A 15,809-nucleotide genomic window follows, 5' to 3' on the forward strand; every position below is an offset into this window, starting at 1 on the left:
CTGACTTGGTCGAGTGCCACTTCCAGTAACGAGAATGCAGATGGCATTGCTGACCCCATTACCTGGAACTTCATGGTACTGTTCTGAACATAAAGTGCCAAGAACTTGTATGTTGCTTAGGTCTGACTATCAGAGTAAACAAAAAATGGCACGTAAAGCTGCTGAAAAGACATACTGAGATGTTAAAACAATTCTAGGAAGCATCTTTTCCTTTTAAGCTTAGGTAGGCAATTTACCTTAAACTAGATGAAGTAGTTGAAGTACGTATGGCAGGTTCAGGCCTGCAAAAAGTCAGAGGGTCCTTATGTGCCAATAACTTGGTCATGTTTTCCTGTTGAAATATAGCCTAGAAGGGTTTACTTAAGGTACTATTAGGTGAAAATAATCCCTATAAACCATTTTCCAGGCACATTGATTAGAATACATTTTTTTTAACTTGTAAATAAGCTTCAGGCTCTTTACATAATAATTCCATAAACAATTACCTAAAAATTAAATAGTATAAAGTTTTTATGTGCATAAATAGACCTGTAAGCCCCCATCCAGCCTGAGCTCCACCTAAAGAACGGCATTTGCTAAGCACTGAGTTACAGGTGAACAAGCCACACTCTTAATTGTTGACAAGAAAATTTCTTTATATAAAGATGTTACAACTCTTTGGGATTGTTGGGGGGAGGGAGTTCTGTACTTGTATGTGGGGGTTTGTGTGCATTTGTTGGGGTTTTGGGTTTGTTTGGGTTTTTTACTTTTCAAGTAGTTGATTTATTGGCTGTTGTTGAATCTTCTGGACTGCTCTCATCACTGCTTTCAGTGGCGTCATCTGGAGTGCTCACGCTGTCCTCCTCAGATTCTTCATCACTTTCTGCTAGTCTGGAAATATTTTTCAGAATTTTAAAACCAAAACAATTCATAATATAAGAAAAGTAGTATTTAAATTGAATTTCATTACCCTGGAGAATTGATTGGTCTGTTGGGATTTGAAAATTCTTTTCCTGAGTCAACGTCAAATGGATCTGGAAAACGAAGGAAAACACACACACATTGATGAAGGTGGCATATTTATTGGTCTGCCTTCAGTTTTCATTTCAGATTATTGGCAGGGGGGGAAGGCACAGGAATTCTGTTTCAGTTTTCTGGTAATTTTACTATAGCAGTTTGGTCAGAAACTAGGGGAGGTGAGAAACAACTGTTAAGTCCTGTCCCCCGATTCTAGTCTTTGCTCTTTTCCATGCCCTTACCCTGTGGTCCAAGGGGTTCACTAGCTCTTTAGGGGCAGTCAGACTGTACACATGGGTTTCTAAGGCTTTTGGTGAGAAAAGTGGGCCATTCTCAGAATGGTTTAGTTCTTAGAGGGCTAGCTAGTGAGTTCACTTCAACTGAGAGGTGAAGCCTGGCTGTCCAGGTGTAGCTCTTGCTGAGTAAGGAAATGGCTAGATTTACTTTGGCTCCCACAGCTGGGGAGAACTGTTACCTCTGAGAAGTCAAACAAGGCATGACAGCTTTGGTACCACAGCCCATCCAGAAAATACACGATTGGGGGTGGAAGTGTGGTTTATTTGGCAGAGCAGTGTTGCCCCTTCAGAACTGTCTTTAGTTTAATGTAACAGTAGTCAGGCTTCCATCAAACAACAGGATGACTTCCCTCAGCCCAGTGTGTCCTGGGAAAGAGATGGAAGTGCAGAGAAACTAAAGGTGTCTACTTCCTCCTTACAGTGTGATCCCCTGTCTGACTTTTATGGGATTTAACCACTGTGAAAGGAAAACAGTAACTAGGAGCATCTCTTCATATGTTCTTGATTGTTAGATTTGGCTTTTATTTCTTGCTGTCTTGAATGAGACCAAACACTCACCTGGGAAAACAGCCTGAAATACTGGGATATCTACTGTACTTACTATAAGTTATTTTCATTATCTGATCTTAAACATCTTGATTAGGGATTATATAAACATGTCCACTGAAGGTCTTTCTTGAGTTCATGTATACCTAACTTGCTGTCAGACTCTATGCCTGTATTTCTCTTCTAGTCCTCCTGAATTACTGGTCTTTTTACTCACAAGCTGCTTTTAATATGTGCAGATCAGACGAGGAAGCATCGTATTTTCTTTTTACTCCTTAGTTCTCCAATATCCTTAATTTAATCAGGGTAACCACTCCACAGTTCAGCTGTGCATACCCTGCTATATGCATTAAATTGCTTTAGTCATTTTCATCTTTGTGAGTTGAAAAAAATAGGCAAACTCGCTTGTAAGAGAAGAATACACAGTATAAGACAGAACATCACATCTCAACAAAGCTCTTACCTTCTGCCTTGCCAATAGTTTCATGAGAGTAAAGGAAAAGATTGTAAGGAAGCTAGTTGGGGGGTGGTGGTGGTGTCTGTTTTTTCTTACCTATTTCTTCATCTTTTGTTTCGTGGGCACTGGCTAAAAAGTCCTTTTCAACTCTCAGCACTTCTTCCTGGCACTGACAGGCTGCGTATTTTTCCAAGAGATTTTTGTTCAAGTCAATAAATGTCTTGCCCCACTTAAATTTCCTTAGAAGAATGGTGGCCAGGTCTGGGAATCCTACAACAGAAAATAAATGATCAGTTTCTTTTTCAGTGTGAGATTTCCCTGAGCTCACAGGTTTCTCAGTTCAGTACATACATATGTATTGCTACAATAGTGAGATGTTTGCCAGAATTTTTTTCAGTGTTCAGGGATTCAGGCTTTTAAAAAAGTTAAAAATCTTTTCAGATTTGAGTTTAAGTTAAAATATCTAACTGAATCCAAGAAAAGTTTCTAGTCTTTTAGTGAACGTTATATAAAACTACTTTGTACAGGTAACAAACAATTCAGGCTCCGGCTCCCACAGTCCTTCAGTAAGAGCAGTTGTACATACAGTAATTTGATGTGTGCAGTACAGTAGAGCATGTCCCTTCAGTTGTCAAGGAAATTCTGGGATGATTTTGCAAAACATCACAAGAGGGGGCAATTTCTTTTGTTTTTAACCAGACACCCCCCCCATTAACAGGCAGCCGTTACCTCTCATCAAGGCACAAGTGCCTCAGTGTTCACCCTCTGGCTTCTCTGGCTTTTTTCAAACAGTTTTTCTAACATCAAGTGCCATCCTGACAAAACCAGGATCATCAGTTTGTGCGTCCTGTTCAACAGCTGACCTGAACACCCCCCAGATACCTCCATGCCACCAGATACAAGTACTTGGAAGAAACCCAGACAATCTGATCCCAAACTCAACAGCGTGATGACCGGCGGGATGGCATCACTGTTTATTCTATTGCAGAGATCTCTTCTGATTTATTAGGGATTGCTGGTGATGTTTTTCCCACCAGAAACATTTCAGCCTACCAGCAATGCAAAATGTTGCAGCAAAAGCTTCCACGCAGGACAGCTTGCACGGGCGGCCGTAGTTGACGGGATTGGCAGCCACCAAGTAGGGCAGCAGCCGCGGGTGACCTCCTCTCATTCTCTGAAAGGGAGTTTCTTCTAGTTTGGCCCAAGAGCAATCTATGACTGCAATTCCACTCTGGGCAATGACATGCCTGAAAAGAAGAAATATCACTGTAGTTAAAAATTCTTATCATCGTACTGATAGAGCAAGTTTAAGTGAGAATTAAAATTGCCACTTTATACTGGCAACAGATCTGCATACAAGCCCCCCTTCCGTCAATCAAAAAGCATAGGTTTTACAAAAATCTAAAATACAGATGTAATGAGAAAGAATAATAACGTGCTTTGCTGCTGAACATGCAGGTGGCAAAAAAAGTTTGTGTTTCAGACTGAAAGTGCAAAATTCTAGGCTTAAAAATGTGGAGGAAGTGTGGTTAATAGTAACGTTCAAATTCTTTAAAGACTGAGATTGTCCCATAGCCTCTAGAGACTAATCTTTTCTCTGAGTAAATACTTCTGTATAAAAATTCTGCAGGCACGTTTGGAGAAAGTTCTCAGCGTTTCCCCCAAATACATGTTCTCGTTACTGCACCATGCTGCCCAGCTGAAGAACTTGAATATGGAGCCATAAAAACTGCAGTAGCTGTTGGCCCATGACTCTAAACAGACCAACCTACAAACCACAGGCTTTGATTTCTCACTGGCAGCTACAGGTGCTTTTTTTCACCCCATTCCAGCTGAGTAAAAAATGCCTGATTTGATAAGACGGCTCTATTTCTCACGCTCGGGCATCAACACGATGTAAAAGGAAGGGCAAGCTCGCTCTGCAGCGCGGTTTTGGCCACCAGTCGGTGGTTCAAGGCTTCTCCCCAAGGTCCCACCACCGCAGCCCAGGGGCTCGGCCGGCCCCGGGCCCTACCTGTCCGCGGGGGAGACGCACTCGGTGGCCAGCGGGCTGAGGACCAGCCCCGGGAACCGCTGGCGGAGCCGCAGGGTGCGGAGCAGCCCTTTTCGGGCCAGTTTCCTCCCGGTGCATTTCTTGGGATCGCAGTGTCCGAGCTCCCACATGGCGAGGGGGCAGGGGAACTTCTTCGCCTCCGGTTCGCCCGCCTCCTCGCCCTCCAGGCTAGCTGAAAACGGCAGCCATTAGTGCTCGCTAGTGACTATTAGTGCTCACCCCCGCCGTCTCACCGGGCCCGGTTCGGAGCCCACCGCCCTGCCAGGGCCCACACGGTGCGGCCTGGCTGCGGCCTGCTCTCACCCCTCAGCGCGGCCTCCGCCTCCGCCGCGAAGGTGTCGAGGCCGCGATGGCCGCCCCGCCGGCCTCCCCTCCGCCGCTCAGCCCGCCGGCCCCGCTCCATCTCGCCGCGTCTGGGCGGAGCGGCCGCCCCTCTCCGTCCCGCCGCCCTTTCCGTTTCCAGCGGAAGAGGCGATGGCGGCCGCCCGGCTGCTGCTGGCGGCGGCGCTGGGCGCGGCGCTGGGTGAGCGCGGGGGGACGCGGAGCGGGGCGGGGGGGTGGCTCGACGGGTGGGTCCGCTCGCCGCCTGCGGTAACCGCTCTCTGCCCGGCAGGTCTCTTCGCCGCCGCGGGGAAGATGAAGATCGTGGAGGAACCGAACACGTTTGGGTAGGCGGCTCCTTCCCCCCCCCAACCCGCTCGCCCCGTCCCGGTGGTGGGATCACCCCGGGGGAGCCGCCGTGGGTGTCGGGGCGCGGGCGGGGGGGAGGGTGTGAGCACGGCCCGGTGCACAGCTCCGCCTGAAACCCGCAACTCTCCTTCCTCTGAAAGGTTGAATAACCCGTTCTTGCCGCAGACGAACAGGCTGCAGCCGAAGGTGTCCCCGTCCGCGGTGTCGGGTACGTGCGGTGCCTTTTCTGTAGTTGCCAGCGTTCAGTGACAGCCATTGGCAAACTCCCCTGCCTTGACTGTGTGCGGACAAAGAGTAATTTTACTTCATCAGCTTCATGGAAAATAGGAAGAGGCAAATACATTTTACTGTGCTCCTGAAGGGTTAAAACCTAGGTTAGCCAGAGCTGGTTTTTCTTACCATGCTAGCCATATGTTTCATTCTGTGTCTTTTGAGCCAGTACAGATCCTTCCTATCCTTACTAAAAACTTTTTTTCTCCTTGAAACAATACCTGACATCCTTGAGATTGCCATCTAAAAGTCATCCCGTCATCTGGTAGTACTTAATACTCAAAAATTTGTTTTTAAAAAAGCCCTAAGACTAGTCTTGGAACAGGTCACAGAGGTCCAGTTTCACACCCAAAGCCTGGGTGCTGCTGTAAATCCACCACTTCAGCAAAATAAACAGGAATCCAAAAAAAATCTAGACCGTATATGGAGCAGAATAGATAAAATAAACATTGAATGCAAAAGGAAATGTCTCTCTGCTAACCTCAGGGACAGGCTTAAACCTTGTTCAGGTTCCATAAAGGCATTTTGGTACGGTGACACTGAACGGGGTTATGCTTGATGTCTTCTGTCATGTTTTGTAAACTCAAATCAAATGTATAAATTCTACATGTACTGCACGTGAAAAGTGAAATAGTGAGAGACATGGGATTAGTAATAGTTAAAATGCTGAATGGAAAGATGACAAAAACAGCAGAAAAAAGGTTAAAAGCACAATACTCTAGAAATCCTTCTTTCCTGGATGTGGGAACTTCTGTGTGACCAAAAATTCTGTGTCTGTGGAACTGAAATCTAGAGCGTGAAACCCTGTCTTGTACAACTACTGCTTTACTATGGAAACCTTCCTCATTCTCTTCTTTTAGAGGAGAGTTGGGGTAATAATTCCTGTAAGGAAATGGAGATACGAGTTTAACACGTTCCTCAGGGACATTCAGATTTGCTTTTCTTCCTCTGTGGGGAGAGCATCCTGATCACTGAGGCCCAGATTGCACGTGGCAGAGGGACAAACCCTACTGAAATACCCCTGTAGCACATACTTGAGAACTTTTGGCCCTCTTTCAAATAACAAGTTACCTCTCTTAGATTCCTTTGCCAGCAAGGCTGGAATAGTCAATTCTAGCAGAACTGTAACTGCTGACCTGTCTGACACTAAAAACTGTATCTTGTTGAGTACTAACTAGATCAGACCGTGAAGGCAAACTGTGGAAAGGAATCTCTAGTTAGAGAATCTTGGCCAAACTTAATATGCAGCTTTGTTGATCTTCTGAGCAGGTGGGCTTTACCAGTGTAACCTTGAGGAGTTTGCATGATTTTGGGGACAGTCGGCCACCAAGCAAGACTCCTAGTGATTTCAGTGTTAGATTTTTGGGGAGATCTGCACTGATGCTTCCTTCTATGGATCTGGCCTCTCAATAGTAGTTTGTTCGTGTACAGGTTTCTTACTTCTATCATAGAAAAAGGCTTATCTGTTTCACTTACTCATTCTAAACAGTAGTTTGTTTGTGTACAGGTTTCTTACTTCTATCATAGAAAAAGGCTTATCTGTTTCACTTACTGAAGATGAAGAATGTTAAAGATCATGATGCAAACTTATATGGCACTGGTGGGAACTTGCAGAAATCCATATGGAAGATACAAATTTCCTTATGTACAGCAGAAAACTAAATTTGTCACATAGTCCTTACAGTTTTGTCACCACAGTAACGTGCTTAAATTTAACCAGAACATTATTCTTCCTTGATGCCATTTTGTGGTGTTTCTAGGCCCTGCACATCTCTTCAGGCTTGCTGGCAAGTGTTTCAGTTTTGTGGAATCCACGTGAGTAACAGATTTGGATATTTGATTCTGTATATTTATTAGGAACAAAGTAGGTTTTTATTTCAGTCTGAAACATTTCTTACTTTCTTTTCTTTTTTCTTTTAAGGTATAAATATGAGTTTTGTCCTTTCCATAATGTCACTCAGCATGAGCAGACTTTTCGTTTTTTATTTCAGTCTGAAACATTTCTTATTTTCTTTTTCTTTTCTTTTTTCTTTTAAGGTACAAATATGAGTTTTGTCCTTTCCATAATGTCACTCAGCATGAGCAGACTTTTCGATGGAATGCCTATAGTGGGATTTTGGGGTGAGGCTTTTTCAACCTTTAAGTTTTACCTATGTTGTTAGCAGACCATTATATTGTCAAAAAGGAGGCAATTTTAAAATTTAAGATTCTTTTATTGGTCAGGTCATAGTAGTTCCCAAGGTGTTATGCATAAAAATACCCTGTCTTGAAAAATTCAGATTTTTTTTGTTGATAAATACTAACCTGTTTTAGCTGGAGGCTGATTAATAGCTAGTGCCAACTGAGGTGTGACGTGTTCATGTGAGAAATTCAATAATGTGTAACTACAGCTTCTATTAACCAAGATTTCGTGTCTGTTAACTATTTTCACTTTGAAGTGCATATAACCTTACAAAATGAAATGAGTGCTTTATGCCTAGTTGTTGTGTTCAACAAATTTAATAAAAGGTAATAAAAGACTCAATGTAGACTCCCAAAAGTATCCCAAAGATTTAAAAACCCAGAGTATTCAAATCATAAGACCTAAAATAAATTTATTTATAAACCTGGGCACTGCTTTAAAATCACTGCCTTTCTAAATATTTTATATATAGATGTCTCGTTTTTTTCTTACACACACTATAATTGGTGAGCCAATATGAGAGGAAAAGGGTACATCAAGATGCAGCAGTAGAGGCTAGTTTTTGTAGGTGCCCTCACCAGCACTAAAATACTGCAAACAATGTGAGTTGTGCAGGGTACTTGGCATCATGGAATTTGATTTTTGAATTTTTTTTGTGGGATTGATTATATTTTATTGGATTTAAACACAGATTTGTAAGTGCAAATGGTTTGCAAACTGAAAGGTGATCCAAAGCTGTGCTCTCAAAGTAATGTTGATGTGCTCCATATAGTGGCCTGGATACCAAACTGCACTGTTTATAAGGTCTTGGCTGTCAGGAATGGAAATATTAAACAACAAAAATGAATATATACAGTTAAATTGAACAGGGTGTAAAGGTATTCCTGTTTTTCTTCCTGAGTGCTCACCTTTTTCTTTCCAGTAACAAAATAAAATGATGTCCTGTTTTTTTCAGAATCTGGCATGAATGGGAAATTGAAAACAACACATTTGTTGGGATGTGGATGAGGGAAGGAGACTCATGTGAAACCAAGAACAGACAGACAAAGGTATCATAACCCAGACTACGCTAATTCAGACAGCATGGTCTCTACACACACTCATGACATTCTCTGCACTGAAACATTCCTACCTTGAAGAAGTCATCATTTAAGATGTGGTATAAAACATAAAGATGAATTGCTGTAGGAGCCAGGTGAATGGATGGAGGAGGGAGGCTAAAATCAGGATAAAATTTTGAAGAAGTTTTACTTATGGATTCTTATTGGTTGCTTTTAACTCCTTTTTTTTACTTGATAGAGTGGAATATTCTGGTATTATCACATTGGTTGCTTTTAATGCCTTTTTTTCCTTGATAGAGTGGAATATTCTGGTATTATCACTACTGTAGGAACATAGAGTCCTTTTTAATTCATGGTAGGAAAAAGCAATTTGTTGAACTCAAGATGCCAGCCTATTGTGTTTTACAGATCCAATGAATTAAAGCTCACATTCCCTGGGGACATAGATCACTATCCTGAAGAGTTAACGATTCCATATAGTTCACAATTAATTTTAAACAGAGCAATTTGTTGAATTCAAGATGCCAGCCTATTGTGTTTTAATGAATTAAACCTCGCATTCCCTGGGGACATAGATCACTATCATGAAGAGTTAACGATTCCATATAGTTCACAACAGGCTGCTTTTTGTGCAGGAGATGCTTCGCTGTTACAATGATGGGTGACAATACTTGAGAGAGGGATGTATAGTTGGAGTAATAACTAATGTGAAGATGGGATAGGGGACAAAATAGGGAAATATGGTGCTTGGGACTCCAAGGAACAATGATAGGTGGGGGGATCATTTCCCATTGGGAAGCAATTTTCACATTTGAAGATGTGCTTGCTAGGATTCTTTTTCTGTGGGTGACAGCACTGGAGGCTTTGATGTGATGGTATGTGAAGAAATGCATTTGCTGGCGTTGGAAGACAGCAAACCAGTGCTGGTCCTGTTTCACGTGGAGGTACTTTGCTCATCTTTGTTTTTACTGATGTTTAGGTTCATCTAGTTTGTGGAAAAAGCAATAAATTGGCTTATGTGTCTGAGCCAAGTACGTGTGTTTACTCTCTGACATTTGAGACTCCTCTCGTGTGCCATCCCCACTCTCTCTTAGGTAAGATTTAGAAAATAATGTGTGTGTGGAGCAGCTGGAATATTACACCAGCCTCAGAGCATCAATGTTTAGGTTCTTTGAGTTTGTAACTTGATATAAATGAATATTAAATGTAACATAGAATATGAAGTGTATTTTAAATCCCAATCGTTATAACACACAGGTATTTCTCAAATAAATTGGGACGGCTAGTATAGAGCCAGTGAGGGGTTCTTTGCTTTTTTCTTGGACTGGTTGTAGGAATAAGCCCTGTAGTATTTGCTCATTTACTGACATTACAAAAAAGGAGAGCTAGAATTACATTCAGCAAAGAAATAGGAGGCCAGCCGGCTGGAAATAAGAGAAAAAAATTGGTTGGTGGCATTCTCCAGAAACTTTGAATGTGTGAAGTGGAATTTAAGTTTAACCCCAGCTCTTGAAAGCAGTACTGACTGTGGACTGTATAGAAACACTGAGTTCTTAAAACAAATTTGCTTGCCTGCTACTGGAGGAGCATTTAACTAACGCAGGACAGCGCTGTTGGTTTTGACATGGCTTGACTTCCATTTTTCAGTTTATCCGACTCTGACTGAAGCACTACAAAGGAAGTGGGATGAAGCAGAGCAGCTTCTCTACGATGAGCTCATAACTGACCAGGTCTGTTAATGTCTTCCATCTCCATTTGGTGAAGAACAATCACTGTGGAAGAGCCAAACTTGGCTTCCAAAGTTTCTCCTTGTGGAATGGATGCATTTGTTCTGCAGTTGGCAAATAGTAATTTTTGTTCTTTGTTATTGCTATATTGACTGGTAACTGTAATGTGTTCTAAGTGAAGCCTGAGGAATTTGAGCAGCTGGTGCAAATTACAAGCAGAGATGAGAGTGGAGTGGATTGATGTATCATCTTTTGGAAACTTTCTTTTTTCAGGGATACAAAAAATTACTGAAAGAGATTTTTGAGGAAGCAGGACTTCTAAAAGCAACAGAAGACAAGGAAGTTGAGAAACAGAATAAGAAATTAAGTCTGGAATTTGAAACGGTGGAGAAGTGCAGTAAGGTATGGAGCATAATATTTACAATGTGGAATTAAATTGCAACTTTTTTGCTGTATGACAGTATTAGTGTGACAGCGTTATGGAAATACTCTTTGGATTCAGCTCAAATCTGTTCATGGGATTATCTTTTCTTCTTTTCTGGTTTCAGTAACAGTCTGCACACAGAGTGATTTGATATCTTTATTCTAGCCCTTAAGTCAAAAACAAATCAGCACAACTGAATGCCCAATAAGAAAACAGGGAGAGTATGTAGAAATTAGTGTAAATGCTTGGGTTTATGAACACCTTGTAAGGGCTTTTTCAGTCTGGAAATAGGAAGGAATTACTGGTGAAAATAAATGTGTAACCAGCCTTGGGAATGTTGACACTTCTCTCTGTGAATAATTACCCAGGCTTGTGTCAGAAGGCGTTGGCTGTTACACAAGCAAAAGGCAGAATGCTCTATGCTGTGTTCATTTCTGAATGGCTTCTATGTGTGTCAACAGTCTTTCTGCAACAGAAATGAAACTGGGAAAACAGGTGTGCTCAGCCTAAAAGAGTGCAAGCTGAACATCAGAAAGAGAACATGGAAGGGGAAAAAAACCCGCCCACAGTAAAAAAAAATGGGGCTGCTTTGAAATTTCAGATATGTGGTTTGAGTGTAAAAAGTACTAAGCAATCCCTGGCTCTGTAAGTTCACAGAAAACTGCTGAAAGCTGGAACGGGAAGTTTCTAGGTCAAGAGCTGAGGAGGTGCAAATTTCCAGACGTTATGATATAAAATAAAATAAGGCTAGTCCTGTAGCAAACTTTTGACTCTAATTTCGTGCTGTACTAAAAGGCTAGTTAGAGGCTAGATCTGAAATAGTTAGAAAAGGCACTCCTAATTTTTACTCTCAGGCTTGGGAAAAGCTGGCTCCTGTTTTGGCAACATAGAAATATATGTTTTTATAAAATCTGCACCTTGTTCTTGCAATAAGCAGTTTAAGATCTTTTAAGTCAAAAGCTGTAACAGCTGTGCATAGACCCATTGTTTTTTATAAACTCGTTATTTTATGTACGCATTTGGAGAGTGGGAGAGCCATTTTAAATGTATTTTCTTTCTTAGGAATACAAGGAACTTTCTAAAGAACTAAAAAGACTTCAAGATTTATTGACTCAGCATGGTATTGCATACAAAGGAAATTCTGGTGAGTTCTTTGGTACCGTTCTTTTTCATTATTGTCTATTTAGAATTATTACATGAACTAAGGAGAATTTAATTTCCCTGAAATATATATTTATGCCTTCTATGTTCAGAATAACCTCAAGAAAACAATGAACCTTTGAGCAAATCAAATATACTTAAAATTAGTCGCATAATTTTTTTGCTCCTTTTGTTTTGAGAAACTTTCTTCTCTCTTTCTAAATTGGTGACTTTCTAGGGAAAAAATACTAGAATTCTTGTAAAACATTTTATCTGCATGTTTAAACTATGTGTTACTTGCACAGTATTTCTGCTTGTTTGGTAGTTCATTTAATTATTGTAGATTGGAACTGTATAATCAAAAGCAGAATTCATAGCTTACTCTAGATGACGACTTTCAAAACTATTTAGTGAATTCTGCAACAAAAATGTTTTGGTGTTCAAGAGCAGAATTAACTAATGTCTTAAACTAAATATTTTAGCTGGAAATACCAGTGTTGAACATCAAAATCACAAACTGACAACTGCGGTGACAACTGTTCTTAATGGGTCAAAGGATGACGAGCACCTTCATGGCGACACGGGAATTTGGAATGAGACTGTATGAGGAGACCTGGGTGGTAAACAGCAGGTTCAGAGGGAATGTCAAGCAAGTGGAACGTGTGTCGTGGCACTAAAATGATTTACCTTCTGCGAGTGTTTTTCACTTCTGCCCCTAAAGCGAAAGGAACATAATGGAGCGAGGGCTCGCCATCACAGAGAACAGGTGGCTTGTTTCTGAGAATGTTTGTAAAATTCCTTTCCTAAGGCCAGTATTGGGCATAGGCTTACAGATTCTGTGTCTCCAGTCCCCTCCTGGATCAAGCATGGTAAGGGATGGTGTAAATACAAAATAGTTCATGATCAATGCCATCAGATGTTGTATGAGAGGAAATATGCACAATATTAAGAACATGTTATTTCATATGCATGTTTAAATGTTTTCTGTGCAGACTTTAGCAGAAAAAGAAACGTTTTCTGCTGCAGCAGTGCATTATGCACCACCCCAGCCACCCGCGGGAGTGGATGTCATCTTTGGGTAGCGGGTGGGTAAAATGAAAAGCAGTTCAGCGTCTGATGGAAAGGTGCTATGAAAATACCAAATTGTTATAAAAGAATAGTTGTGTCAAGGGAATACATGGCAATTCTCTGTATGTAATATGAAATAAAGTGGACTTTTCCAACACCAGCTGTGGAAACATTACTGTAAGAGCTGGTGGAGGCTGAGAACGCTGCCTCCAGCCATTGTCATAGAATCATAGAATGGTTTAGGTTGGAGGGACCTTAAAGATCATCTAGTTATAACCCCCCTGCCAAGGGCAGGGACACATCCCACCAGACCAGGTTGCTCAAAGCCCCATCCAGCCTGGCCTTGAACACCTCCAGGGATGGGGCATCCACAGCTTCTCTGGGCAACCTGTTCCAGTGTCTCACCACCCTCACAGTAAAGAATTTCTTCCTGAGATCTAATCTAAATCTCCCCTCTTCCACTTTGAAGCCATTACCCCTCCTATCACTACGTGCCCTTGTCAAGAGTCCCTGCCCATCTCTCCTGTAGTCCCTTTAGGGACTGGAAGGGGCTATAACTTCTCCCCGGAGCCCTCTCCAGGCTGAACAACCCCCACTCTCTCCGCCTGTTCCCCCAGCAGGGGTGCTCCAGCCCTCCCATCATCTCCGTGGCCTCCTCCGGACCCGCTCCCACAGGTCCACGGTCCTTCCTGTACTGAGATCCCCAGAGCCGGACGCAGCACTGCCGGGGGGTCTCACCGGGGCGGCTGTCCGCTTCCTCAGCGCGCTGCTGTCCCGTCCGTTCCCCGTTCCCGGCATCGTCGTGTCTCCAGCGGCCCAGCGCCCCCCCCCGCGCCCCGCTCTCCCGGCGCCGGGCAGGCCCCGGCCAGGCCGTCCCTCAGCCGCCGGGACCCCCGCCGGGCGCCGTCGCGCTTCCGCTTCCGGTGTGCGCGCGAGGCGGCGGGATGAGCGGGGCGCTGGGCCGCTGGCGGTGAGGCGGCGGCGGCGGCGGGATGAGCGGGGCCGGGGGCGCCGGCGGTGCCGGTCGGTGTGTCCTGTCCCGTCCCGTCCCCCCGCCCCTGACGCGTGTGTCTTTGCAGGGCGCGGGGCTCCCTGCGCCTGCCCGGCCCCCGGAGGTGGCTGTCGCGGCGGCGGGAGCCGGAGGAGGAGGGCGCGGAGGACGAGGGGCCCATCCCCTTCTCGGCCAGCAAGGCCAGCCCGCGGGTGTGGAGCGTCGGGCGGTCCATGGGCAGCGACCATGAGCGGTCGTGGTTGAAGGTGCTGCCCGTCAGCGTGCTGTGCGGCGGGCTGCTGCTCTGGGCCGTCTTCCGGGAGAAAACGGAGATCGACGAGCGGCTGGAGGCGATTTTCTCCGGGCAGGAGGTGGATTCGCTCGATGCGGCCCCAAAAAGCGCGGCTTCCTTGGGGCCGCAGCAGGAGAAGTGACGGGAGCGCGGCTGCAGCGAGGGAGCTGCCGGCAGCCAGCCGGTGTTCGCCCGGTACTGACACTTTAACGGGAAAACTTGTTTATTTTTCCAGCCCACCGGCAGCCTTACCTCACAGCCTTGATTCCCTCAGCCCCTGCCGCTGGGCCGGGGGTCGTAATTCACACTGGTAGCGCAAGGAGCGGTTTCTCTCCGCGCCGCGGGGTAGGGACGAACAGGAACGTGTTGTGAACCGAGTGGCATCTGCAGATGGGTTTTGTGCAGCCCTGGATTGTTTTTCTCAGATGCACAAGGGTGTTAAGGTAGCCAAGCTCTAAGTCTGTAAAATTGCCACTGAAGGTGACCTTCATTTGACATTTTGCTAGTCACAGAGTATGTTCGACTTGCGTTGAAGACAACTGTAAGTGTATGATTCATTAATATGTGATTATTTGCGCTCTGATTATTTTTGTAATTCCACTAAATAACAGAAATTACTATCTTCAAGCCCTTAAGGTATACTTGGTGCTTGCTTTCTGGGCTAGAACTCTTGAGGCATGCCTGATTTGGGTGATTATCACTGGTGGGAGAGGTTTTTGCAGGGAATTGCAGGGATTGGCTTGCATTACAGTGGGGAGGAGGTTTCACTGAACAATGTAATACCTAGTTTTTCCTACAGATTCACAGACACTCAGACATGCACGGGCTGGAGACTTTTTCCTGGAGAGGAAGAAGCCAAGCTACTAATGCAACTTAGCTCCCTTGGAAGTTAGGGGGGGGGATGGAGAAATCCAAAACGGGGTTTCTCGATTAAAGAAAAACAGAAACTCCAAACAAGCCAAAAACCAGACATGGCAGGGGCTAGTGAGACAGGCTGGAGCTGCAGAGAAAACTGATTTGGCATCCTGTGTGTCGGATGCTGCTGCTGCGGCTGAACACCAGCACGGCTGGGCTGTGCTGCTGAGTCCAGGTGACACCCAGTGAGCAGGGTACGGGACACCCGGTCATCGGGTACAGCCGGTGTGGTGCCGCTGCTGGGGTTGGTTAGTCTCGGGATTCAGCTTTTCCTGCCACGGAGCGCTGCCGGTGAGACACGCACAGGGGAGCATCTGGCAAATTAAAGAGTTTTCCTGGATCTTTATTTTCATGCACCAAAGGGTCGGCCCGGCTGCTCCCCGCTCTGTGGCACCCACGGCCGCGGCACCCCGGTGTTTAAGGCCGTGATGCGCCGCCCCTCCGCCTGTGCCTTGTCCTCGGGTGACGCGACGGCTGCTCAATAAAGACTATACAGTAAAACTGCTCAGTCTCTGGCTTCTAAAGGCGCCGGGGAACTCGCGCTCCCTTTCCCTGCAGCACGTCACCGCTGACGCAGCACCCACCGCGCGCCCTTTTCCGAGACACCCCTTTCCCCCGGGCCGCCGGAGGACGCGGACCGTGTCGGCGGGGACACGGCGGCCGGGGGGGGACACCGGCGGACGGACGGACGGACGCACACG

At 44.8% G+C, this 15,809-nt stretch overlaps 3 protein-coding genes across 4 annotated transcripts; 2 read left to right on the plus strand and 1 right to left on the minus strand.

Annotated features, from left to right (window-relative positions):
* Positions 1-614: 614 nt before the first annotated feature.
* Positions 615-4,777, minus strand: TSR3 (TSR3, 20S rRNA accumulation, homolog (S. cerevisiae)). 2 transcript variants are annotated; one of them, XM_014936643.1, is made up of 6 exons: positions 4,652-4,777; positions 4,310-4,520; positions 3,349-3,542; positions 2,392-2,565; positions 950-1,013; positions 615-870 (listed from the first exon to the last, which is right to left on the minus strand). In XM_014936643.1, the coding sequence occupies exons 1-6, from the start codon at positions 4,749-4,751 to the stop codon at positions 750-752; spliced, it is 864 nt and encodes a 287-aa protein (XP_014792129.1). In that variant the 5' UTR covers positions 4,752-4,777; the 3' UTR covers positions 615-749. The 2 variants fall into 2 exon arrangements, with proteins under 2 accessions (XP_014792129.1, XP_014792130.1); XM_014936644.1 differs by having other exon boundaries at positions 4,310-4,516; positions 4,652-4,713.
* Positions 4,778-4,793: 16 nt separating this feature from the next.
* On the plus strand, positions 4,794-13,070 carry GNPTG (N-acetylglucosamine-1-phosphate transferase, gamma subunit). Its single transcript, XM_014936642.1, has 11 exons — positions 4,794-4,871; positions 4,962-5,016; positions 5,179-5,246; positions 7,069-7,123; positions 7,346-7,429; positions 8,446-8,539; positions 9,531-9,645; positions 10,199-10,281; positions 10,552-10,680; positions 11,765-11,846; positions 12,325-13,070. The coding sequence occupies exons 1-11, from the start codon at positions 4,823-4,825 to the stop codon at positions 12,447-12,449; spliced, it is 939 nt and encodes a 312-aa protein (XP_014792128.1). The 5' UTR covers positions 4,794-4,822; the 3' UTR covers positions 12,450-13,070.
* A 763-nt stretch (positions 13,071-13,833) lies between these two features.
* On the plus strand, positions 13,834-14,828 carry LOC106884702 (chromosome unknown open reading frame, human C16orf91). Its single transcript, XM_014936227.1, has 2 exons — positions 13,834-13,880; positions 13,990-14,828. The coding sequence occupies exons 1-2, from the start codon at positions 13,855-13,857 to the stop codon at positions 14,333-14,335; spliced, it is 372 nt and encodes a 123-aa protein (XP_014791713.1). The 5' UTR covers positions 13,834-13,854; the 3' UTR covers positions 14,336-14,828.
* Positions 14,829-15,809: the final 981 nt, after the last annotated feature.

Source organism: Calidris pugnax, unplaced genomic scaffold, assembly GCF_001431845.1.
Source record: "Calidris pugnax isolate Ruff unplaced genomic scaffold, ASM143184v1 scaffold17, whole genome shotgun sequence".
Lineage (NCBI taxonomy): Eukaryota > Metazoa > Chordata > Aves > Charadriiformes > Scolopacidae > Calidris > Calidris pugnax.